At 52.9% G+C, this 23,875-nt stretch overlaps 1 protein-coding gene and 1 long non-coding RNA gene across 20 annotated transcripts in view; one reads left to right on the top strand and one right to left on the bottom strand.

Annotated features, from left to right (window-relative positions):
• Positions 1-8,133: 8,133 nt before the first annotated feature.
• Positions 8,134-12,646, bottom strand: LOC135972702 (uncharacterized). Of its 2 annotated transcripts, none has more exons than XR_010589183.1 (3): positions 12,525-12,646; positions 10,004-10,279; positions 8,134-9,384 (listed from the first exon to the last, which is right to left on the bottom strand). It is a non-coding gene; the product is annotated as an uncharacterized LOC135972702 (long non-coding RNA). The 2 variants fall into 2 exon arrangements; XR_010589184.1 differs by having other exon boundaries at positions 10,004-10,098; positions 12,525-12,627.
• Positions 12,494-23,875, top strand: part of ERLIN1 (ER lipid raft associated 1) — a 59,527-nt gene continuing 48,145 nt past the window's right edge. For 5 of the 18 annotated variants that reach the window (XM_042856128.2, XM_065551643.1, XM_065551642.1 and 2 more), the window contains exon 1: positions 12,494-12,635. Coding sequence is in view for 4 of the 18 variants with exons in the window: in XM_065551635.1 (XP_065407707.1) it covers positions 21,678-21,960 (283 nt within the window). In the remaining 14 variants the exon portion in view is untranslated. Of the gene's footprint in view, positions 12,636-13,115; positions 13,262-14,703; positions 14,853-18,467; positions 21,961-23,875 lie in introns of those variants that run through there. The other 13 variants (XM_042856129.2, XM_065551644.1, XM_065551641.1 and 10 more) reach the window with 9 other exon arrangements.

Below are 23,875 nucleotides of genomic sequence, written 5' to 3'. Positions count from 1 at the left end.
TCACAAAGGCCTTTTGCAGAACCTCAGCCTATTGGTCAAAGGTGGTGGGGAGGTGGTGACCTCACAGAGAGATGCTGACATCAGCCAGGCAGGATAGGGGCGCAGGGCCAGGGAAACCTCAGAGACCCCTGTGGCTTTGCTTCAGCAAGTCTCTTTCTCGAGGTCTCTCTTTGAGGACTGGGAGAGTATTAGGGTTCACGTACGTGCGTGCGAGGAGGAGTCTCTTTCGAGTTTTCTCCTTTCCTTTTACTGATTTTACTAGAAAACAGACGTCCCTGTTTACAAGGTAAGAGCCTCTGAGAGGTTTGGAACCAGTTCAGTCTGATCCATCTGGTGCCAGCCGAATTCTAGGCATGGAAAGCACTAGTTGAAGGTGGCAGAATTTTATTTCCCACCTGGGATTTTGTCCCATACAATCACTGGGGACATTAGGGTTTGTCCTTTTCGTTTTACCTTTTCCTCCATCCCTCCTTCCTTTCTCTTCATCTCTTCCTTCTTTTGTCCTTTCTCTTGTTCCCCTCCCACCACCAGGAGGGGTGAGGCGGGCTGGCTCCAACTGGCTGTAGGATCTGCTGCTGCAGGGGCTGTGGGTTAGGAGTGTTCCTCTTGGGGAGGCAGAGGCAGAGCAGAGAATGAGCTTGGCTGGAGTCAAGCTCTTCTTGTCCTGGTTAAGTGGTGACTGGGCTTTTAAGGGGACCATGCTCCAGGTTCATGCCTTCCTGTCATCCTGGAGCAGCTGGGGAAGCAAGTCCTCATGGAGGGCCCTGCCCATATCCCTGTTCTCCAGGCTCACTTGGGGACAGAGGAAATTAAGGGTCTAGCTCTAGCTTCTATCCTCTAGCATCTCCTGCAGAGGGGCTGAGGGGAAAAAGAGAGTCCTGGCCCACGGGGGACTGGGAGCTGGCAGGAAAATGCTGATGGAGTCCCCTCTCCCTCTCCCTCTCCCTTCCATTAGAACTGAGCAGAATTCCCCAGGATGGGTCACCACGTGGCACAGCTGGCTCTGTTGATCAGTGACCCAGCCAAGGACATCAGCCGGCCGGGCAGGGAGGGGGTTTACCGGCTCTACCAGCTGCTGCTGCACCAGAGGGGTAAGGAACCCAGCTGGGAAATGGCACCCGATAGAAGAGTGAGACTGGGACCCCAGCCAATTTCTCTCAGACTGACCCCGGCTGGAGGATGAGTCTCTGTCTGTCTCTTTCTCTGTTCTACACCCCTCCCCTGCAATTCTGTTGGGCCAGGCACGCAGCAAGGACTCTGCCTACTGTGCAGCCACCAATGGGATTGGAAGGACACAAGCACTGCAACCAGAATGACAAATGTGTGTGTGTGTCTCTCTTTCCCAGGGCTGAGCATCTATGAGGCCGAAGACCTGTGGTGCTGGGACTGGCACCAGGACAGCAGGCTCCTGGGCTACAGGAACACAGCTAGGGTGGGAGAGGTAAGGACACTCTGCCAGGGCATGAGACAGCTCAGGGAGTGGGGGTGGCTGGGTCCCCTGCAGTGGCTGCCTCCAGGGGCCACTAGATGGAGATGCCGTTCTAGCCCCAGGAGTTGGAGCCTGGCTCTGGGCAATCTGCTAATGCCTCACATGCTGTTGGTTTTAGGTCTTCGGAAAGTTCTTCTCGGAAGGGCAGAGAAGACTCTTCCTCCGGACGGCAGTGCTGGCCATCCACAACCCCCTGCTACGTGTCCAGGGGCGGCTCTAGTTACCAGCAAAGGAAGCACGTTCTTGGGGCAGCCCATTTGCAGGAGCGGCAGGGATACAGCATGGCAGCTGAGAACCAACAGGGGCCCCTGGGAGCTGTACTTCGTTGGTTAGCTCCCTGCCTATAGAGCCAGCCCTGGAGCAGGGAAAGAACTACATTTCCCAGTATTCCCTTTGCCACTACCAACAGGAAAGAGGGGGAGGGAGTCCGGGCCGGCTCTAGGTTTTTTGCCGCCCCAAGCAAAAAAAAATTTGGCTGCCCCCCGTCCCAGCCCTGGGGTCCTCGCCGCACCCCCCTCCCACCCTAGCCCTGGGCTCTCACCCCTCTGACCCACACCCCCCTGCCTCCCCAGCCCTGGGCTCTCACCCCCCTGACCCACAACCCCTGCCGCCCCAACCCTGAGTTCTCACCTCTCTCACCCGCACCCCCGTGCTGCCCAGCCCTCGGCTCTCCCACACACACACCCTGCTGCTCCAGCTCTGGGTTCCCCACTACCCCCCCACCATTGCCCCACCCATCCACACACACACCTCCTGCTGCCCCAGCCCTGGAATCACCCACTCCACCTGCACCCTCCTTCCGCCGCAGACCTGGGTCACTAGTAACTCGTTCCCACGGCAGGTCATTCAGCAGGAATTTTAGATGTGCACAGAACACAGACAGGATTGGTTCCCACATGGTTACAGAACTGCAGAAAAGTGGATCAATTTTCAGCTTGTGTGATTGAAGGATATCTGGATGCGTATTATAAGACTGTCCTACATAAATGAGGAAAAGTTGAGGTGCCTTTATTATTCTTTTGTTCCACTCTTTCTTTCTATGGGGAATTTCCCAGTGCAATATCACTGTCTTCCTTTTAAACAAACAAAGGCAATGGCTGTTGAAAATAGCAATTCCAGTCCTAATAACCACTGAGAAGCATTTCTTGCTCAATTTTATCTTACTTTTTCTACAGCAAGTTACAGTGGATCAGTATATTTGATTTGGCAGAAATGAAGTAACAGCTGCCCAAACTGAGCTTGAGCACTCCTGAATTTTGAGGTGTTCAAATCTGAAAGGCAGGTGCTGGGCGGGAGGGGGAGCCTGTGGCTCCGCAGGGGAGCACGGCAGCATGTATGCAGCAGCGTGTCTGCCGCTGCACGAAGCCAGACACGCTGGTCGGAGTGGCACGGTAAGGGGGTTGGGGGGGTTGGAGAAGGGGTAGGGGGTTCCGGGGGGGCAGTAAAGGGACAGGGAGCAGGGGGGGCTGGATGGGGTGGAGGTTGGCGGGGGCAGTCAGGGGCAGGGAGAAGGGGGGGTTAGATGGGTCAGGGGTTTGGGGGGGCAGTTAGGGGATAGGCAGCAATTGAATAGTCATGGGAGTCCCAGGGGGTTGTCAGGGGACAGGTAGGGGGTGGGGTCCTAGAGGGGAAGTTGGGGGGGGTCTCAGGAAGGGGGAAGTTGGGTACAAGGACCAGTGGGGCTTAGATAGGGGGTGGGGTCCTGCGGGGCAGTTGGGGCAGTGATCCCGGGAGGGGGTGATCAGGGGACAGGGAGCAGGGAGGTTGGATCGGTTGGGGTTTCTGTAGGGGGCAGTTGGAGGGAGTGGATGGGGGCAGGGTGGGGCTACCCTCCCTCCCCGTGGAGTGTCCTATTATTTGAATGTTAAAATATGGAATCCCTACTCACAGCGCAGCTCTCCATTCACAGCAGGCTACAGCATGAGGTCTCAGCTTCCTCACTCCCTCCCCCTCTTTCCTGTTGGTAGTGGCCAAGGGAATACTGGGAAATGTAGTTCTTTCCCTGCTCCAGGGCTGGCTCTATAGGCAGGGAGCTAACCAACGAAGTACAGCTCCCAGGGGCCCCTGTTGGTTCTCAGCTGCCATGCTGTATCCCTGCCGCCCCTGCAAATGGGCTGCCCCAAGCACGTGCTTCCTTTGCTGGTAACTAGAGCCGCCCCTGGAGGGAGTGAGGAAGCTGAGACCTCATGCTGTAGCCTGCTGTGAATGGAGAGCTGCGCTGTGAGTAGGGATTCCATATTTTAACATTAAAAAAATAGAACACTCCACGGGGAGGGAGGGTAGCCCCACCCTGCCCCCATCCACTCCCTCCGACTGCCCCCCAGAGAAACCCCAACCGATCCAACCCCCCTGCTCCTGTCCCCTGATCACCCCCTCCCGGGACCACTGCCCCAACTGCCCCGCAGGACCCAAACCCCTGACCCATCTAACCCCCCCCTTCTCCCTGCCCCTGACTGCCCCCTCCAACCTCCGCCCCATCCAACCCCCCCTGCTCCCTGTCCCTTTACTAACCCCCCCCCCCCCCCGGAACCTCCTACCCCTTCTCCAACCCCCTAACCCCCTTACCGTGCCACTCCGACTAGCGTGTCTGGCTTCGTGCAGCAGCAGACACGCTGCTGCATACATGCTGCCGTGCTCCCCTGCGGAGCCACAGGCTCCCCGTCCCGCCCAGCACCTGCCTTTCAGATTTCAACACTGGAATTGCTATTTTCAACAGCCATTGCCTTTTGTTTGTTTGGTTTTTTGTTTGTTTGTTTGTTTGTTTGTTTAAAAGGAAGACAGTGATATTGCACTGGGAAATTCCCCATAGAAAGAAAGAGTGGAACAAAAGAATAATAAAGGCACCTCAACTTTTCCTCATTTATGTAGGACAGTCTTATAATATGCATCCAGATATCCTCCAATCACACAAGCTGAAAATTGATCCACTTTTCTGCAGTTCTGTAACCATGTGGGAACCAATCCTGTCTGTGTTCTGTGCACATCTAAAATTCCTGCTGAATGACCTGCCGTGGGACCGAGTTACCAGTGACCCAGGTCTGCGGCGGAAGGAGGGTGCAGGTGGAGTGGGTGATCCCAGGGCTGGGGCAGCAGGAGGTGTGTGGGTGGGTGGGTGGGGCAATGGTGGGGGTGTAGGGGGAACCCAGAGCTGGGGCAGCAGGGTGTGTGTGTGGGAGAGCTGAGGGCTGGGGCAGCAAGGGGGTGCGGGTGAGGGAGGTGAGAGCCCAGGGCTGGGGCGGCAGGGGGTTGTGGGTCAGGGGGGTGAGAGCCCAGGGCTGGGGCAGCAGGGGGGTGCAGGTGGTGGGGGAGAGCCCAGGGCTGGGGTGGGAGGGGGATGCGGCGAGGAGCCCAGGGCTGGGATGGGGGGCAGCCAACATTTTTTTGCTTGAGGCGGCAAAAAACCTAGAGCCGGCCCTGATGGGGCTAAATACATGCTGGTGTACGGAGTGCTGGCCGCAGGTTACTCTGGATCTGGGGGGCCAGCCTTAGCTTGTCTCTGGGACCCTACACTGCAAAGTCAAGAAAGATCTTCTTTGTGGCGAAGGAGGCCATGAAATTAAAGATAGAACCCTCCTTCTCAGCATTGTAAAATGCCACCAGCGCTACCGTAACTCTGTGGTGGCTTACACATATGAACCCGAACACTAACCCTAACGCCAAGTGGCCTACCCATAAGTACCCTAACCTTAGGGCAGGGAGCCCTACCCATATAAACCCTAACCCTGGGGTGGAGAGCCCTTTCAATAGGGTGGAGAGCCCTTTCAATCCTAGGCAGGGAGCCCAACCCATACCAACCCTAATCATACGGAGGGGAGCTCAACCCATAGGAACTCTACCCCTAACTCCAAGTAGCCTACTCATAGGAACTGTAATCCTAACTCCAAGTGCCCGATCCATAGATACCCTAAACTGGGGAACCGTACCCATAGGAACCCTAACCCAAGGACGGGGATCCCTACAGAAAAGAACCCTAAAACTAGGGTGGGGAGCCATACCCATTGGGGGTATAGCTCCCGGACCTAGGGTTAGGGTTCCTATGGATAGGCCACTTGGAGTTTGGGTTAGGGTTCCTATGGATATGGCTTCCCACACTAGGATTAGGGTTCCTGTGAGTAGGGGTCCCCACTATAGTGTTAGGGTTCCTACGGTTTGGGCTCTCCAGGCTAGGGTTAGGGTTTCTCTGGCTAGGGCTCCCCTCCCTAGTGTTAGGGTTCTTGTGTTTCGGACTCTCTGACCTAGGGTTAGGGTTCCCATGGCTAGGGCTCCCTGCCCTAGTTTTAGTATTCCTATGGGTATGGCTCCCTGAGCTAGCATTAGGGTTCCTGTAAGTAGGCCAGTTGGAGTTATGATTAGGGTTGCTAAGGGTAAGGCACCCCACCCTGTTATGCTTATAAGAAGCACACGGGATCTGTTTCAGGGGAAAAGGCAATACGCCGCATTTATTAAAGATACAACAATTAGCATATGTATTTATTCACCAGACACACACACACACACATATGCACCCTCCCCCCGCCAGGTGATGTTATAGTTACCAGTCCAGAGTCTGGATCAATCTAGTGGCCAGCTAGGTTGGTCACGGGTAGGTAGGAGCCAGGTTCTGATGGTCACGACATGATGCCCCAGGGAAGTCTTGGCAGCACAAACCCAAAGTTTCATGGCAAGACACCCTGTTTATACAGTGATTTTCCTTCATTGGGACCAATGAGTTTTGCACCGTCATGCTGTAATCCAGGGGTCTCAAACACGCGGCCCGTGGGCCGGGTATTTTCTGCGGCCTGCAAGCTCCTCGTGGCCCCCCCACGCTCCCCAACGTTTACCTAGAGCGTCTCCGGCCCGACGCGCACCAGGGGAAGGGCAGGCTCCCTGCCTGCCCGCCCTGCCCCCGCGCCACCCCGGGAAGTGTCCAGAACTTGGGGAAGGGGGTGCACAGGGGTCTGTGTGTTGCTCTTGCTTCAGGCAGCGCCCCCTGCAGCTGCCATTGGCCGCAGTTCCCCGTTCCCGGCCAATGGGGCTGCTGGGGGCGGTGCCTGAAGCAACAGCAACACACAGACCCTTGTGCCCCGCCTCCCCCAGGTTCCAGACGCTTCCGGAGCCTGACCTGCCCCCGCTGCACGCTGGACCAGAGCCCGCCCCCTGAAGCCCTTTTGCACCCTAATCCCCTGCCCTGAACCCCCTGCCACACCCCGCACCCCTCCTGCACCCCGACCCCCTGCCTTAAGCCCCCTGCCGCACCCTGCACCCTGACCCCCTGCTGAACTGAAGATGGCAAACCCAATTGCCTGGGCATTGAAACCTAGCAACAAATGACCCAGAGGGAGCTGCTGTCCTGGAGTCATTCAGCCCGGGACAGGGACTTGAACTCTGCATTTCGGGACTGTCCCGCCCAATTTGGGACAGGTCGTCACCCTGGTTAATTAGTCAATGCTCTGAATGTCACTGCAAATGCTTGGTGAGGTGCCTTAATCCCTGAAGTGTACACAAGTCTCCATCAGGAGTCTATCTCAGCTGGATTCGCTGAACACTGCTCCTGGTGTGAAGCAGGAGTGCTGAAGGCCCAGAGGTCCAGTCACAGGAGGCAGTGAAGCCGTGTGTCTTACCCTGCAGGAAGAGTGAGACCGCTGGGGGTCTGGCACATCAAAGGGCTTCCTGAGAGACTGTTCCAAAGCCAGAGTGTAGCACCAATCGTATGGATCCATGGCAGTAGGTGAGGTGACATCAGGGCAGATCTGTGCAGTGACCCCTGCTTGCTGCAACAGGAGGCGATCTGAGGGGTCCGTTCATGTATTCCCAGCCCTGGGCTCTCTGCCGACCCCTTTGGCTCCTCTTCCTCCCAAGGAACCACCTTGGGATGGGTTTCTGCCATTGCCCCTCCCCCCCTCATTGCATCCCTCCATCCTGGCACCAGGATCTCAGTTGGGATTCTCCATTCCCTCATCCCCTCCCTGAATTTCCATCATGGAGCTGGATGTCTGGGCTTGGTCTGGGTCTGTCTTCTCCGTGGTGTGCTGCTTTGGGAAGACTGGTTGCTCTTGAGTTTTGGTGCCCGACCTCATGGACAGGGCTGCCCTACTCTAGCCTGGCTATTTTGTTGCCACAAAGCTAGAAAAAAAAATGCATGTTGGACTCCCTGGCTTTGCAGGCTGAACCCTTTTTGTGCCTGTTCCCCCTCAGGCAGAAAAGAAAAGAAAAGAAACTTCCCTGGCTGTGCAGGCTGCCAAAAGAAAAAATGTGTCCTTTTAAAATCCTGAGGTCTGTGCTTCTGGTTCAAAATGATCCCACCGCTCTGCCACCATGTCATGGCTGATTCCCCACTCTGGCACTTCAAGTGCAGAAGGTGGGGGCCTGCAAGGATTCTAAAAATTAATACTGGCCACTCCAGGCTTGTATTAAACTCCCAAGGTTACAGCTTCTCTCTGAACTTGGATAGGTAGATGCTGCCACCACCCAAATGCAAAAAAAAAAACCCTTCTGAGAGCCCAGAAAGCCACATTTGGGAATTCCTTCCTGTGGGGTATCCTCAGGCCCTTTCACCCGCCCTCCCAAGGGAAGAGCTGAGAAAAAAAAACCCAAAGGAAATCAGCTGTTGCCACCAGCTAATTAAACAACATACGCACAAACCTCTTAGGGACATAAACATCCAATCCTGGTCTTAAAAAAAGGTAAATTTTATTAAAAACAAAAAGAAAGAAAAATACGTCTGGAACTTATGCTTTTTGCTAGGTTTTAAATAAACAATTACAAGGATTAAGCATCCAGATAGCTTCTTGAGGTCCAGCTTAAGGGTTACAAGCAGAAGAAAAGCACCTGGGGTTAGCACAGAGGAGTCACAAGCCATAAAGAAACAAAAGAGATAAACCTAATAGCATCTTCCTAGACATTTCCTGATCTACTTACATATCTGGGGTTTCAAAAGAGTAGTTTCTAGGTATGTTCTGATGATTTTCATACCTGGCACAAGCTTTTACAGCCTAGATCCAGCCCTGTCCCTGCTTTCCGGGAGAACAAACACAGACAGACAAAGGGAAAGTTTTTTCCCAATTTTAAAAAGTTCTAGCCTTCCCATGGGCTCTTTTGGTCAGGTGCTCACTCTCTCCCTTTAACCTAGGGACTTTTTAACCCTTTACAGATAAAGCAAGTAGAGAACAGCTACAAACAGGGATTTTATAGCTAAGTGGCTGGCTGGGTGTCCATAAAAGGGAGATACCCCCGCCTTCATTTATCACACGTGCCTGGGGGCAATGCAGTCGTAAATACTGATACATTCACTTGAAAAGCAGACCTGGCCGTTCTGAAGTTGGGAGACCTTCCTCAGCCACCAGCCTCTGCCCTTCCCTGAATGTGACCATGAACATGACACTCTTCAACTGAGGGTTTACAATAAAATTGTATGTAAAGCACGGAGGGAAATGTCTCTCCAGATACTCTAGATTAGATAAAACATTAAAAGAAGGCAATAAATCAAAGCTCCAAAACAGCCCCGCTAGCCGCCCAGGAACAACCCTCAACCCTCCCCTGTAACTCTATCAAATAAAGAAGGACCTGTTAGGCTCTGGTGAAGGGGCTGGTCCCCTCTCTTGTACCGGGGAACCAGTCAGGGCCTTTCTGATTAGAAGCCAGGGCAGAGAGCTCTGGAGGACGGCGGATATTGGTTGGGTTAGAGCACATGCAGTGGGAGTATGCCAGCTGCTGCACCACTTCATAGGGCTGCCTGCCCTGCAGGGGCAGCTCCAGGAAGCAGCGCAGCAAGCGCAGGCAGTCTTCAGTGGCAATTCAGCGGCAGGTACGTCGAAGGCACGGGACCGTCAGATCGCCCGCAGAAACGCCGCCGAATCCACGTGACCAGGTCTGAGTGGGGTATAATGAGTTCTATACATGTACTGGAAATACGCCCCCTGAAATATGTTGTGGGGTCAGACTTGATAAATCAGTTTGGCTTAGAGATAGAGAAGAAGTTCCTGTTTGTTTCATGTTCATAGAGCCATAGCCTAATAGCCAAGGCAGGAGGGGAGAAGAAAGTGTACCAGGGCAAGTGCAGGGGTAGGATCTGGTCAAGTGCCCAGCTCTCTCCCAGGTTTGTGGGTGAGAGCTAGGACAGGTCTCTGTTGGATAAAGGACAACGCCCTGCTCCTTACAATCCTCTGTGTCCATGGGAGAGAAGGGATGAATCCCTCCTTGAGAATCTCAGCAGCTTCCTAGGAAGGAGCCAGTGCTCTTCTCAGAGGGCCTTCTCCTGGACCTCACAGGGGTCTGATGCTCTCACTCCACAAGCCTGCCTGGGGCGTTGGAGTTAGTGCTCAACAGAACCAGGAAGAGCCCTGTTGTCGAGCACCAGCGCCTTCCCTCTATCCCTGAAGGTGGAAGGGCCCCAACGCTGCCCTGCACTCACTGCTCTGACCACGGATGGCTTTCAGGTAGGAGGACACAATGGAAATGTGGATCATCCAGTCTCTCATTTCCAGGCCTCCCCAGGGCTAAGGTAAAACTCCTGCTCCCCCTGACCATTATGCTCACCTCCAAGATATGCTGGTGATTGTCTGTGCTGGGGGTTGCTGTCAGCAAGCTCTTCAGCATGGCATCCATGTCTCTGGGCAGGCCTTCTTCAGAGCCTGCCAGCGGAGGGAGACCATGGGTCAGGGTTATGGAACCTGGGGCTACACCTGCCAGGATGACAGCTGGCTCTGCAGTCCTTGCCCAGAGCAGCTCTCTGCAGAGGGCCTGGTGCACAGCAGGTAGGGAACAGCCAAGCTGCTAGGGATGGGAGCTGGGCTTCCTGGCAGAGTCCAGCATCTGCAAGGAAGAGATTCCCCACAGAGGGGCAACATAATCTCCCGCAGAGGGGGAGTCTCCCTCTGACACTTGATTAAATCCTATGGCCTGTTCCCACCTCTGCCTACCCCACCCCCAAATCGGAGCAGCTCCAGCTACCGAAGAGAGCAAAAACCAGAGGCCTTCCTGGCCCTTGGGACAGAGGAGTAGGTTGATGATCTACCTGGAGGTGAATTTTGGTCTTCCCCATGCCTATGCTCTATACTCCCTTCAGGACAGTGCACAGGAACCCACCGTGGACTGCTCCACCCTTGTGTTTGTCCCTACTTCAGTCTGCTTCATCTCTGTGCCAACCGTTTCCTCCTTCACCTCCCTGCAGCACCCGACAGGGTGTGTGTGTGGAGGGTCAGCATGGTGCCCTTAAAAGCTCAGTCACCACTTAACCAGGACAAGAAGAACTTGACTCCAGCCAAGCTCATTCTCTGCTCTGCCTCTGCCTCCCCAAGAGGAACATTCCTAACCCACAGCCTCTGCAGCAAAAGATCCTACAGCCAGTTGGAGCCAGCCCGCCTCACCCCTCCTGGTGTTGGGAGGGAAACAGGAGAAAGGACAAAAGAAGGAAGAGATGAAGAGAAAGGAAGGAGGGATGGAGGAAAAGGTAAAATGAAAAGGACAAACCCTAATGTCCCCAGTGATTGTATGGGACAAAATCCCAGGTGGGAAATACAATTCTGCCACCTTCAACTAGTGCTTTCCATGCCTAGAATTCGGCTGGCACCAGATGGATCAGACTGAACAGGTTCCAAACCTCTCGGAGGCTTTTACCTCGTAAACAGGGACGTCTGTTTTCTAGTAAAATCAGTAAAAGGAAAGGAGAAAACTCGAAAGAGACTCCTCCTCGCACACACGTACGTGAACCCTAATACTCTCTGAGTCCTCAAAGAGAGACCTCGAGAAAGAGACTTGCTGAAGCAAAACCACAGGGGTCTCTGAGGTTTCCCTGGCCCTGCGCCCCTATCCTGCCTGGCTGATGTCAGCATCTCTCTGTGAGGTCACCACCTCCCCACCACCTTTGACCAATAGGCTGAGGCTGGGTGCGGCACGGAGCCCAGGGCTGGGAAGGGGGGTAGCCAAAATTTTTTTTGCTTGGGGTGGCAAAAAACCTAGAGCCGGCCCTGGCCACCACCCCACTTTAGCTGGTTGTAGCTAGGGTAACTTGCTGTTGTAAAAGGAGCAGCCCTTCTGTTCCACAAATTAACAATGGGGACCAAAAATGTGGGAGAGCATTGGCTTTTCAGGCATCACCCCCCTTTTAAACAATGTTACAGAAGAATGACAGTGACATTACCCAGCCCTGCCCCCAGCACTGAACCTCAGCGCCACTGACCCACTGAGTATTTCCCCTACCGAGTTACACTCGCTAGCCCCAAACCTGAGTATCACCCCCATTGTGACTCCTCTGCCCCCAGCATTGATCCTCATCTCAGGGAGCTTACCCAGCCCCACCTGTACAGTGCATCGTCCAACAGTGTGATATTGCTGTGTAACACCCCCAGCACTGAGCTTCCCCCTCCCCCACCCTCCAGCTACCCAGCCCTGACCCCAGCAATGAGCGCTACCTGATGTGACACTGCCCAGCTCTGAGCCCCCACCCAGGTGCCCAGCCCTGATCCCAGCACTGCCCCATGCCACCCCAGCATTGAGCTTTGCCCCCAATCACTGAGCCCTACTCATCAGTGTGACACTCACCAGCCCCAATCTTTAACAGTGAGCATCACCCCCAATGTGACGCCTCTGCCCCCAGCATTGATTCTCATCCCAGCCTGCCCCCGCAGCACAGTGCATTGCCCTCAGGGTGGGGTGTCCCCAGCCTTGCACCTTCTCCCAATGCAGCACTGCCCACTCGCACTGAACATTGCCCCTAGTGAGTGTGACACTGCCAAGCCCCACTCGCCAGCACTGACCCTTATCCCACAGTGTGACCAGGCCCAGCGCCACCCCCAGCACTGAGCTCCACCTCTCCGCTACCCACAGTGTGACACGGCCCAGTCCTGCACTGAGCCCGCCCCGTATTGTGGCACTGCCCTGACCCCCAACCCCAGCACTGAGCGCAGCTGCCCAGCCCCACCCCCCAGCGCTGCCCCTTGTCCCACAGTGCGACACGGCCCAGCCCCGAGCCCCGCCCCCGCGTCGGATTCGGTAGGGGGTTCCTGGTACTACGCGGATCCGTGACGACAAGTATTTTGTTCTCGCTGCCTTACCGTACCTGAGCCCTTCTGTTCGGTGGTTGGCTGGTAGGAGGTGGAAGCGAGCGGTGTTAGCTGCGCGTGCGTGGGAGCGACGTGTCCGGTGGCTCGTGAGGGGCGGCGCTGAGTAGGTACGGGGGGCGGGCGGCAGAGAGACCCCCTCACGCTACATGCCTGGCCTGGGGAGCGCGCTGTCCCCACGGCTCGCCACGGGCCCGGGCTGCTGCTGGGGAGGCGGCAGAGCCCCCCCCCCCCATGCCTGGCCGGGCAGCCGCTGCTCCGGGGCGGGGCCGGGGGCTCCTCGCTGCGGCCCGGAGCGTTCCCGGCGGGCCTCTGGCGAGCCCCTGGCTGGGCCTGCTGGGACGTTGGGGGCGGCCGGGGACACAGCTCCGGAGGAGCGAGGGACCCGCTGCGCTGGGGAAGGGCCGCTCGGCAGCAGCCTGCTCCTGGGCTGGTGTTGAAAGCGGCAGGAGCGAGCCCGAGGCAGAGCGGGCCGGTGTCAGGCGGGCGCTATAATGTGCTGCTGCCTCACCCGTTAGTGCTGAGGGTACATAACACTGCGCTGAGACCCCCGCGGCTGGCTGGGGCTGGACCCGGACCCCGGGCCCAAAGACTCCGCGAGCGGGGAGCCTCCGAGCATGGACACCGCAATAAAACAGCTGCTTAGCTTGAGTCAGCTGGCACGGGCCAGCCGCGGGTGTCTAATCTCAGTGTAGACATGTCCTAGGAGCCCACGTAGAACAGACCCAAACAGCAGGTAAAGCAGCTCTTCCTGACAGGGCATGGTGCATGTTTTCAGGAGAGGCTGAGTGATGTGAGGTAAATGGATGAATGTTCACCTTGCATTGTAGGATGTACAAGAGCAGTACTTGATGTTCTCCAGAGTTTTAGTAGGTCGTGTGGAGAAACTCCCAGACTCTGATTTGCAGCAGGTGGGGTGACTAAAGCAGCCATCCAGACTCCTGGCTGCTGAGGTCTGTGCTTAGGAAGTGCATCTGTGTCTTAGTTTGTTCTCGCTGGGGTATTTTTAATCATGATGAAGAGTATGGTGGTGTGAGCTGTGTGAAAAAGTGTGAGCATATTAATAGTAAGAGCTCTTTAATCTCCCACGAGCTGAAGGTGAAATGTCCTAGGGGACATGTTTTGGTATGGCTGTCTATTGGTGCTTGCTGAGACAGGCAATCATTACCCCAGTTTCTTGATAGCCTCATTTGTCAGCTGTGGGTTTCTTAGGCTGACTCTGGTGAACACAGACACATTCTATCCTAAGCTGCTGTGGTTTTGGGCTCTCTTCCCCTGTGAATAATTTCACTGCTGCCTACAGTTCTGAGGAGCCACAGGGAGACTTACCCAGAAACTTGATAACTTCATTCTGCGGCTGCTTAGCAAAATTCTGAGCAGCAGCTGCAGAAGTTGTAATGCTGTCTTGTCTGCAGATACAGGAAGACAAGACTGTGCATTAGTTACACCTGAGTCTTTGCAATCTCAGCCAGTAGAAATGTCACTCTTTCAAAGGAAAAGCATAGGTTCTGCACAAATAGAGGACTAGCTTCTCACCTTCCCACCCTAAACACTCAGAAGTGGGAAACTTTTGGTTCTCTGCCATTCCTCTGGTGGCCCTTTGGTCTCTACCACTCTTCTGATTTGCACCAAGCTAGTCATCACAGCTAGTCAGATTTGCACCAAGCTAGTCAGTCAGGAAAGGACTAGCTTGTGCCAGATAGTTCTAGGACGGGGATCTCAAACTCAAATCACCATGAGGGCCACATGAGGACTAGTACATTGGCCTGAGGGCCGTATCACTGAAACCTTTTCATACAATGAAAGAAAAGTATAGTAAAAAATGAAGAGTAATATAGTATGCTATTAGAAGTCAGTGTATTAACTTTTTAAAAACTGTAATGTGAAGAGGGGTTTTAATAAAATATAAACACCTATAACTATTCCTTATGTGCTCAGTAATACTGATGATGATCTACACCAGAGGTGGGCAAACTATGGCCCACCAGCCACATTCAGCCCGTGGGACTCTCCTGCCCAGCCCCTGAGATCCTGGCCTGGGAGGCTAGCCCCCGGCCCCTCCCCCACAGCCTCAGCTCACTGCAGCGCTGGCGCAACACTCTGGGCGGTGGGGCTGCCAGCTCCTGGGGCAGTGCAGCTGCAGAGCTGCAGCCTGACCTGGTGCTCTGTGCTGCACGGTGGTGGGGCTGCCAGCTCCTGGGGCAGTGCAGCTGCAGAGCTGCAGCCTGACCTGGTGCTCTGTGCTGCACGGTGGTGGGGCTGCCTGTCCTGGTGCTCTGGGCGGCGTGGCTGTAGCGCTGCCAGCCACCTGTGCTCCAGGCAACGCGGTAAGGGGGCAGGGGAGTTTGGGGTGGTGGTTGGGGGTGGAGGTGTGGATAGGGAGTGGGGTGGTCAGAGGGCAGGGAACATGGGGGCAGGGGTCCTGGAGGGGCAGTCAGGATGGGGCAGTGGGGGGCAGGCAAGGAGAAGGGGTGGTTGGATGGGGCAGAGGTCCCGGGGGGGGGCAGTCAGGAATGAGAGGAAGGGTTGGATGGGGCAGTCAGGGGCAGGGGTTCCAGGAGCGGTTAGGGAGAAGGGGTGGCTGGATGGGGCAGAGGTCCCGGGGTGAGGGGGAGCAGTCAGGAATGAGAGGAGGGGTTGGATGGGGCGGCGGGGACAGTTAGGGGCGGGGGGTTCGGGGGCGAGAAGCGGGGGGGGGGGGGGGTCAGATAGGGGGCATTGGCTGGGCCACACCTGACTGTTTGGGGAGGCACAGCCTCCTCTAACCAGCTCTCCATACAATTTTGGAAACCCGATGTGGCCCCCCTCAGGCCAAAAAGTTTGCCTGTCCCTGATCTACACTAAGAGTCTATCAACATAGCTGTAATGGCAGGAACTTTTTAAAGTAACTATTCATACAAAATATGTTGCCACTTTTAACAAACATTCTTCCCAACTACTCACAGCATGCCTTGCTCTGTCTCTAAGGCAGCAGCTCCGTGCAAAGTGGAGTAGAGCATGCTTGGAGCTGTAGGCCTCTATTGAGCAAATTTACTCAGCAGTCAGCACCTGTGTTGAAGTGTCCGTGTCCCCTAGGAGGGTCGGGGATTTCTTTCCCATCCAGGCGTTTTTGAGGGTGAGAGGCGTGGGGAACAGGCTTGGCTTTTGTAAACTGGAAAATCCAAAATCCCTGTCTTCCACCCCCCCCCCCCCATGATATTTCTCTCTGATTCCCTTTCCCTCCCTCCCAGTGTTAAAGGAAAAGGCTTTTCCCTTCTCCCCCCAGCTTTAAACACTGCACATGAGATCAATGGGGAGGGATTTCAATAGCGGTGTGTTTGGCCCTCCCTTGATGGAGGGGAGATTTGAAGAGTGGCAAAGGGTCTAGCTGAGGGTTGGTGTGAGTTGGGGTATAGCTGGAGGGGAGGATTGGAGATGCAGGAAGAGCAGGCTCAATGGCTTGATTGGGAGCGAGGAGCTGCAAGGCTGTTTGTCAAGCTTGGGCAGTTTGACTGGGTAAACTTCAGAGAACTGTGGAAACGGCTCATTGAAATGCACTCATCAGACATCCCCACCCCCAGAGCGAGAGTGACTGTAAACACTGCCTTAAACAGCAGCTCCAAGAGCCTGCTTTTCCTCCTCCCCAGAGCATGTGTGGGAGCTGGCAGCAACAGAGCCAGAGGTGGGTTATGTTTTGCTGATCCAGCTAACAATGTCTTCCCTGCCCAGCCTCTTCCAACCCCTTCCCCAAAGTCCCCGCCCCAACTCCACCCCTCCCTGCCCCTATTCCAACCCCTTCCCCAAATCACTGCCCCGGCCCCACCTCTTCTCTGCCTCCTCCCCTGAGCACGCCGTGTCCCTGCTTCTCCCCCCTCCCTCCTGGAAAGTCCTAAGCGCCACCAAACAGCTGTTTGGCAGTGGGAAGTGCTGGAAAGTAGGCAGAGGAGTGGGGACGTGGAGCGCTTGGGGGGTGTCAGTGAAGTCAGCGCCTATGGCGGGCCGCAGGAAATAACTCGGCGGGCCGCATGTTTGAGATCCCCTGTTCTAGGAAGTGTCCAGTTTTGTACAGGAGAAGGATGTTTAGACACCTGGGCTGGATGAGGAACTTAGAGAAAGGCTCCTTAACACTATTCTAGATAGTTCTGCCCCCTGGAGCAACTATTGGCACCAAAGGGAAAGTTAATCTCCTTGCCCTGCTAAAACCCACAAGCTGACAAACTTCGTTTCGGTTCTGTGAGATGACTATTTAGAAGTGCATAGTCTTGCTGGCCTCATTGATATTGTGTGTGTTTATTCTTGCCTGTTCCTGCCACCTTTCAGTAGACTAAGCAAGACATCAAAGAGCTGAGGCTGTACTTTCTGATCAAAGTCCTGCTCCCTACCCCAAGTAAACAAGGCCGTATCTCAGCCACTTTTTTGCCTGTTTGAGGGAAGGGCAGATTGTGTCTAGAATATTTTTTTTACAATGGGAAAAAGTCTTAACAGTCCCATAACTCAGGAGCTCAAGGGAGTTTTCTCTAAGTATTAAAATCCTGTTTGGGTAGAGATGACACGTGACAAATTTCACTCCCAAATGTGGAAGTTTTGGGATAGCCTAGTGTGTGAGTTCTCACCTTTTGTGCATACCCCAGTTAGTCAGTAGTTGGGTTAAGGCAGGAACTCCCTTTGCAAGATGCTTTTCCATAAGTAGCCAGTCCAAGGGTTCTTGCATCTTCCTTTGAAATACCTGCACTGGCTTCTCTTGGCGATAAGATACCAGACTACAAGTCATACTCCTGGGGGAATTCTGCACCAAAAAATTAAAGATTCTGCACAAAATATTTTAAAACTGCAAAATTCTGCAAATTTTATTTGTCAAAATAACACTATATAATCGCACCAGTTCCAATTATTTTGGTAATTTATTTCAAAATACCTGTCAGCAAGTATGTCTGCAACTCTCTACTCCTGGGGAATTTTTTGTCGGTATTGTTAAAGAAACCCTTATGATGGGTGGGCAAACTATGGCCCTTAGGCCACATCCGGCCCATCAGACCATTTAATCCAGCCCTCAGCTGCCACCGGGGAGCGGGGTTCGGGGCTTGCCCCGCTCCATGTGGCTTCCAGGAAGCAGTCAGCATGATCCCCCTCCGGCTTCTATGTAGTACGTGGAGGCGTGGCCAGGCGACTCTGCACGCTGCCCCATCTTCAGATGCTGCCCCTGCAGCTCCTATTTGCCATGGTTCCCGACCAGTGGGAGCTGCAGGAGCAGTGCCTGCGGATGGAACAGCGCGTAGATCCGCCTGGCTGCGCCATGGAGCCAGAAGGGGGACATGGTTCCGGGAGCTGCTTGCAGTAGGCACCACCTGGAGCCTGAGCCCGCCCCGCACCCCAATCCCCTGCCACAGCCCTGATCCCCCTCCTGTCCTCTGAACACATTGGTCCTAACCCGGAGCACCCTCCTGCACCCCAAGCCCCTCATCCCTGGCCCCATCCCGGAGCCTTCGCACCCCTCAGAGCCCAGCTGTGGGGCCTTCCCCAGCCCAGACACACTCACCTCCTACCCGGGGATCCAGAGGAGAAACAGCCTGATACTGGGTCCTGGGCTTGCACAGAGTTTCCTGTGTGCCACCATCTCCTTTCTTCAGGGCATGCTGGGAACTGCAGCTGCTGGGAACCCTCCAGTCCACTCCACCTTCCCCCAGCCTTGTCTTCTATTTGTAAGCTGGGCTCTGCTGCGTCCAGCGGCCCCTGATGGCAGCCAACATCTCTGCAGCCCGTTTCTGTGGGGAAAAAAGGAAATTCTGCACACACAACATTAATTTCTACAAAATGCTGTCTTGCGTAGTGGTGCAGAATTCCCCCAGGAGTAAAGTCAGATCCAGTGTGAAAATTGCTATTTTCCTAAAAAAAAAAAAAAAAAAAAAAAAGTGCAATCTTAAATTTGCTGGGTGAAGAAGGGGGGGGGTGGAGTTTTTACCATTTTTTTTTAGCTGTTTAAAAGTGTTTAATTGCAAATTTTGGGTCTTGGCTCTCCAGATAAAAATGGATAGCAAGTAGGGTTGTGCTTCTGTGTGAAGGAAGCAATTCCTGAGTCAACCGAGAGGAAAGGGTTTTTAGTTAGTTTATCTAAAATTGTAATTAAACTCATATTTAACTGAAATGTCTGACAAACAGTTGAGAAGGAAGATATCTGAAGATCTGCCTTTTCTGCTTAGGGCGGAGAACTCTTTTTTCCAGTTCTTTGGCTCTTTAAGGAGACACCTTCATCAAAAGCAGACAGTGAAACCTTGTGATTTCTAAAGGTAAAACAAGCACTGCATCTGCCTTTTGAGGGGAGAGAAGAAAATATATGTACAGTATAAATAAGCAAAAAAGGCATAAATTAGGTGACTTACATTTTTTGCAGATCACCTTAAATTATAGGTTTGACTGAGTGTCTGCAGTAGCAAAATAAGAACAGCTTGCTGAGGACAGCTGTACACTCTTTCCTACATTCAAAGGCTTTTACTTGGCTGTTTACAGGTTTCGGAAGTTGCAGTAAAATTAATGGCCAAGTTCATTTAATGTGGAGGCCAACATACTTGACAAACCAATTAAGTACTGAACCCTTGATTCTTCTGTCATTTTGCCACTGTAACTTCCAGTTCCCTGGAGAATTAAAAGGGGTGCTGTGAGGCGCACAAACAGATTTTTTTTTTTAATTTCCTTATTTGTTACTAATAACATCTTATCTGACAGAATTTGAAAATCATATTCACTGCACATGACTGCTTAGATAATAAAAATGGGCAAGTCGGCTTCTAATCTGTGCCCACACTGCATTTGGCCATGAATCTGCAATGTTCAGGCTACAAATGCTGCAGAACATGTTGTGTTCCTTTAAAAAAGCTTTTGTGAGAATAGAAGAGGGGAAAGGTTTCCATGGAAACATTTCTGTTGATGGGAGGCCCTTTTTAAACTAGATTTATTTTCAGAACCTAAACCTAAGTTGATTTTTGCAGTGTCATTCTAGGCCCATCTACGCCACAAGTTCAGCCGTATCACATGGAACCACTTAACATACTGTTGTGTCCCCAGTCATGGTTAGAGTATGACTTTGGTGTTGAAACAGGACCTTAAAAGGATACAGTCACCAGTGGTTCCTGTGGCTGAGGTGTTCCTTTAGGTAGCCAGGTGTTTCTGTGGAGGAGTTTTGAAGGCAGGACCCATTGATGTGACTCCTTATTTAAATTGAGCCAGTGCAGGAGCCAGGCTCCAGAGAGATGTCCTTCTGAGTGTTTGTGTTGCTAAGAAGGTGAACTGCTGCAGTTTGAACCAGCTGGAGCCTTATGTTGGTGAATTCATTTCTAAATACATTGCTGCGGTAATCTAGTTGAAAGGTCACAAATGCTCAGGGGTCACTTGTGGCTGGGCCTGAGTCTGACAAGCTGAGACAAGCGTAGATGGAAGAGGATCTTTCCGCAGCCAGAGATTTATGATGGGTCCAGGATTGTGTCTATAGACTTAACTATTTGAGGAGAGGTAATATGCTGGTAGCAAGTTCTTTGAAGTATTTTACTCCACCAGTATTGCATCCATCCAAACCAGGTGTAGTTTCATCATCTTCTCTTTATCCGGCACTATGTTTCCTTCAGTATTTGGATAGCTGGGTATTATCCATGTATTGCTGAGTCCGTGAGGCCCTATGATTTTACCTACTGGCTCCGTGCAACCCATCTATCAATAGTATGGATCCCTATGGTACTCCATAAGAGTGGGCTCTGGAGATGAAAGACAGTTTCCCATCATGACTCTTGTGGTTTGGCCTAAAAGGAAGGTTTGGAATGTTTTTTTTTTTTTTTGGTGGTGTGCTGTTGCACGCCTCTGCTATGTCTCTGAGATAGGACAGCTGCATTGTATGACTGAGAGTATACAAGCATGTCCACAGCATCAGCTCTGTCATGCCTTGGCCTGAAGCTTTATTGGGAGAGATCCAGGATATTGGCAGTGGAGTGGGAGGCAGCTCTTTACTCAGAAATGGGAGTTTGGACACTGAGCATTGGGTAATGAGATTGGTTGCGTGGAATAATAGTTTCTTAAGTACTGGTTGCTTTTGGAATCCTTTCTGAGGGATGGTAGAATTTGCTCCCCAGAAAAGATTTGGTTGTCATATGATTTCCTGCAGAGCTTCTGGGACTTCCTTTTGGGCCAGTTTGAGAGGAAGGATATTGTGTTATTGGGCCTGTGTTTTGTGACTGTTTCCTGACACTAATTACTCAAAAATTTAATGTGGATTGAGCACATATCTACACAACAAAATGCAGACATGCTTTAGCCATGTTGAGTCACAAGTGTCTCCTTTGATGTGCCTGCCTGTATTTCTAGCACAAATGGGAAGCCACTTTTGTTCCCCCCCCCCCTTTTTTTTTTTTTTTTTGCAGCTGTTTATGCCACTGAAACTCAAGAACCTTGCTCACTTAAATATACTCCAGGGACTATATTAAGCTTTTAATAGATTTTTAATACCAGAAGCAATTCATGATAATCTAGTCTGACCTCCTGAATAATGCAATTCATGGAGCCTAGTGACTCCTGTATCTTAGGCCTTGTCTACACTGGCAAGTTTCTGCACAGCAAAGCAGCTTTCTGCGGTGTAATTCCTGAGGTATACACACTGCCAAGCCACTTAGTGTGCAGAAACTGCGCAGTTGCAGTGCTGTAAAAAAACCACTCCGCTGAGAGGCGTACAGCTTTCTGCGCCGGGGCTACAGAGCTGCGGTGCCAGTGTAGACACCCTGGTTGATTACAGCACTGCAATTGGCCTCCAAGAGGTGTCCCACAATGTCTGTTCTTGCCTTTCTGGTCATTGGTTGGAACTCTACTGCCCTGCTTTCAGGTGACCAACTGTGAGCCCCACCCCTTGAATTCCTTGGAATTTTGAAAGTCCCCTTCCTGTTTGCTTGGTGACGCATGCAGTAGTCTCTTGGAGCAATGCCGAGCTTCTGGACCTCATCAGCATTTGGGGAGCGAAGGCTGTCCCGTCCCAGCTGTGCTCCAACTGTAGGAATTATATCACCTACAGGCAGATTTCACGATGCGTGACAGAAAGGGGCCATGACTGGGACACACTGCAATGCAGAGTCAAAGTGAAGGAGCTGTGGAACCCCTACCATAAGGCGCATGAGGCAAACCGCTGCTCCGGTGCAGCGCCCATGAGCTGCCAGTTCTACGAAGAGCTGGACGCAATACTTGGTGGCGACCCCACCTCCACTGTGAAGGCCACAGTGGATACTTTGGTGGCTCACGTGCCAGTCGAGAGTGGACCGAGCCAGGAGGAGGAAATCTTGGATGAGGATGCGGAGCAGGACCCAGAGGCAAAGCTTGACTCGGAGGTCAGAGCTGCATGCAGCCAGGAGCTCTTTTCTACCCTGGAGGATGCTAGCCAGTCACAGCTGTCAGAGCTTGGCGAAGATCAAACAGGAGAGGAAGCCCCTGGTAAGTGGCTTTGATTTTGGGAATTGCTGAAGTGAGTTGTTGGAGGCAGGAGGGTTGCAGAAAGCAGGCTTGTGTCTGTATAATGCACGTACCACCATATGCCTAGTCTGAGCAGCAGAACAGGGTGTTGATTGACACCCTCACTTCACGGGAATCTGCTCCAGAGATCTCTAGGAAACTCTGGTGGAGATACTGGGTAATCTGCTGCCGCAGGTTCTTTGGCAGAATTGGTTTGTTTCTTGCCCCATTAAGGGTAACTTTCCTGTGCCACTCTGCTGTCACTGCGGGGGGAGCAACCATTGCTGCACACAGGGCGGAAGCCGCAGTCTTGGAGAAGACCCTCCCTTGATTCCCTGCTCATCCTCAGCAGCGATGTATCTTCTATACTGAACACAGCCTGTGGAAAATGTGGGAACAATAATGATTATAAGGCCCCCACTACAGTGCTGGCTCTCCCCAAGAGCCATCAGCCCAGTGTACAGTATGGTCCTGGAACACTGATTTCATGATGCACTCCACAGCCAAAAAACAAGAATTGAAGGAGTGGCAGGACAGCGAGAAGAGGGACCGAAAGGAGAACGCAGCACGCCAGAACAAAGCTACAGAGTGGCTCTTAAATGTTATGGAGCGCCAAGTGGACATGCCCCAGGCACTACTAGCACTGGAAACGGAGCAGCTCCGCACCCGCCCTCCCCTGCAGCCACTGTCACAAAACTCTTTCCCATGCGCCCCCCAGACACTGCCAACACACTCTTATGAACCTTCTGGCTCCAGTCTGCATTCCACTCCTGCCCCGTCACAGTCCAGCCTTGCGGACTCCCAGTACCCACTACACTCCCTCTGCGGTTTAGTTCTGCTGAAATCGGTACCCGCTGCACTGTACTCCAAAGGACAAGGTTGCATGTGATACCTGGACATATAGAAATCTTTAACCATCCTGGGACCCCACCTCCTCCTGGGACCCTCCCTTCCCCCATCCCCCATAGTGCTGATGTGTTTTTTGTTTGTTTCTCTCCTCTGGTGGTTGTTTTTTAAGAAAAGAATTGTTTTGGTTTGAAAGTCATCTTTATTCCATTAATTGAAAGCAAACAGAGCCCTGCAAAACAACAGGCAGTTTTCTTAAACTTTCATAGTGCATCGTCTGCACCAGTCACAATCACCTCCTAGCATTACAAGCATTGCACTCCCAAGCATAGCAACAAATATTAGTGGCTTTCAGCTTCAGATTGCTGCCTCAAGGCATCCCTGATCCTTATGGCCCCACGCTGCACCCCTCTAATAGCCCTAGTCTCTGACTGTTCAAATTCAGCCTCCAGGCACTGAGCCTCAGCAGTCCAGCCCTGAGTGAAGCTTTCACCCTTCCCTTCACAAATATTATGGAGCGTTCAGCACATGGCTGTAAGCATAAAAATTTTATCGGCCAGGTCCGGCCTCCTATATAGACAGTACCAGCAGGCCTTTAAACGGCCAAAAGCACACTCAACAGTCATTCTGCACTTGCTCAGCCTCTTGTTGAACCACTTCTTGCTGCTGCCAAGGTTCCCCGTGGATGGTTTCATGAGCCACGGCATTAAGGGGTAGGCGGGGTCTCCCAGGATCACAATGGGCATTTTGACTTTCCCTACAGTGATCTTCTGGTCTGGGAAGAAAGTCCCTGCTTGCAGCTTCCTGAACAGACCAGTGTTCCGAAAGATGCCTACGTTATGCACCTCAGCCTGTGTTAATGTCTGTGAAACGCCCATGGTGATCCACAAGCACCTGGAGAACCATAGAGAAATACTCCTTCTGATTAATGTATTCGGTGGCTAGATGGTCTGCTACCAGAATTGGAATATGCTTGCCATCTATTGCTCCTCTGCAGTTAGGGAAACCCATTTGTGCAAAGCCATCCACAATGTCACGCACGTTGCCCAGA

The sequence above is a fragment of the Chrysemys picta genome, chromosome 7 (genome assembly GCF_011386835.1).
Source record: "Chrysemys picta bellii isolate R12L10 chromosome 7, ASM1138683v2, whole genome shotgun sequence".
Taxonomy (NCBI): Eukaryota; Metazoa; Chordata; order Testudines; family Emydidae; genus Chrysemys; species Chrysemys picta.
This window is presented reverse-complemented; position numbering and strand designations above follow the sequence as displayed.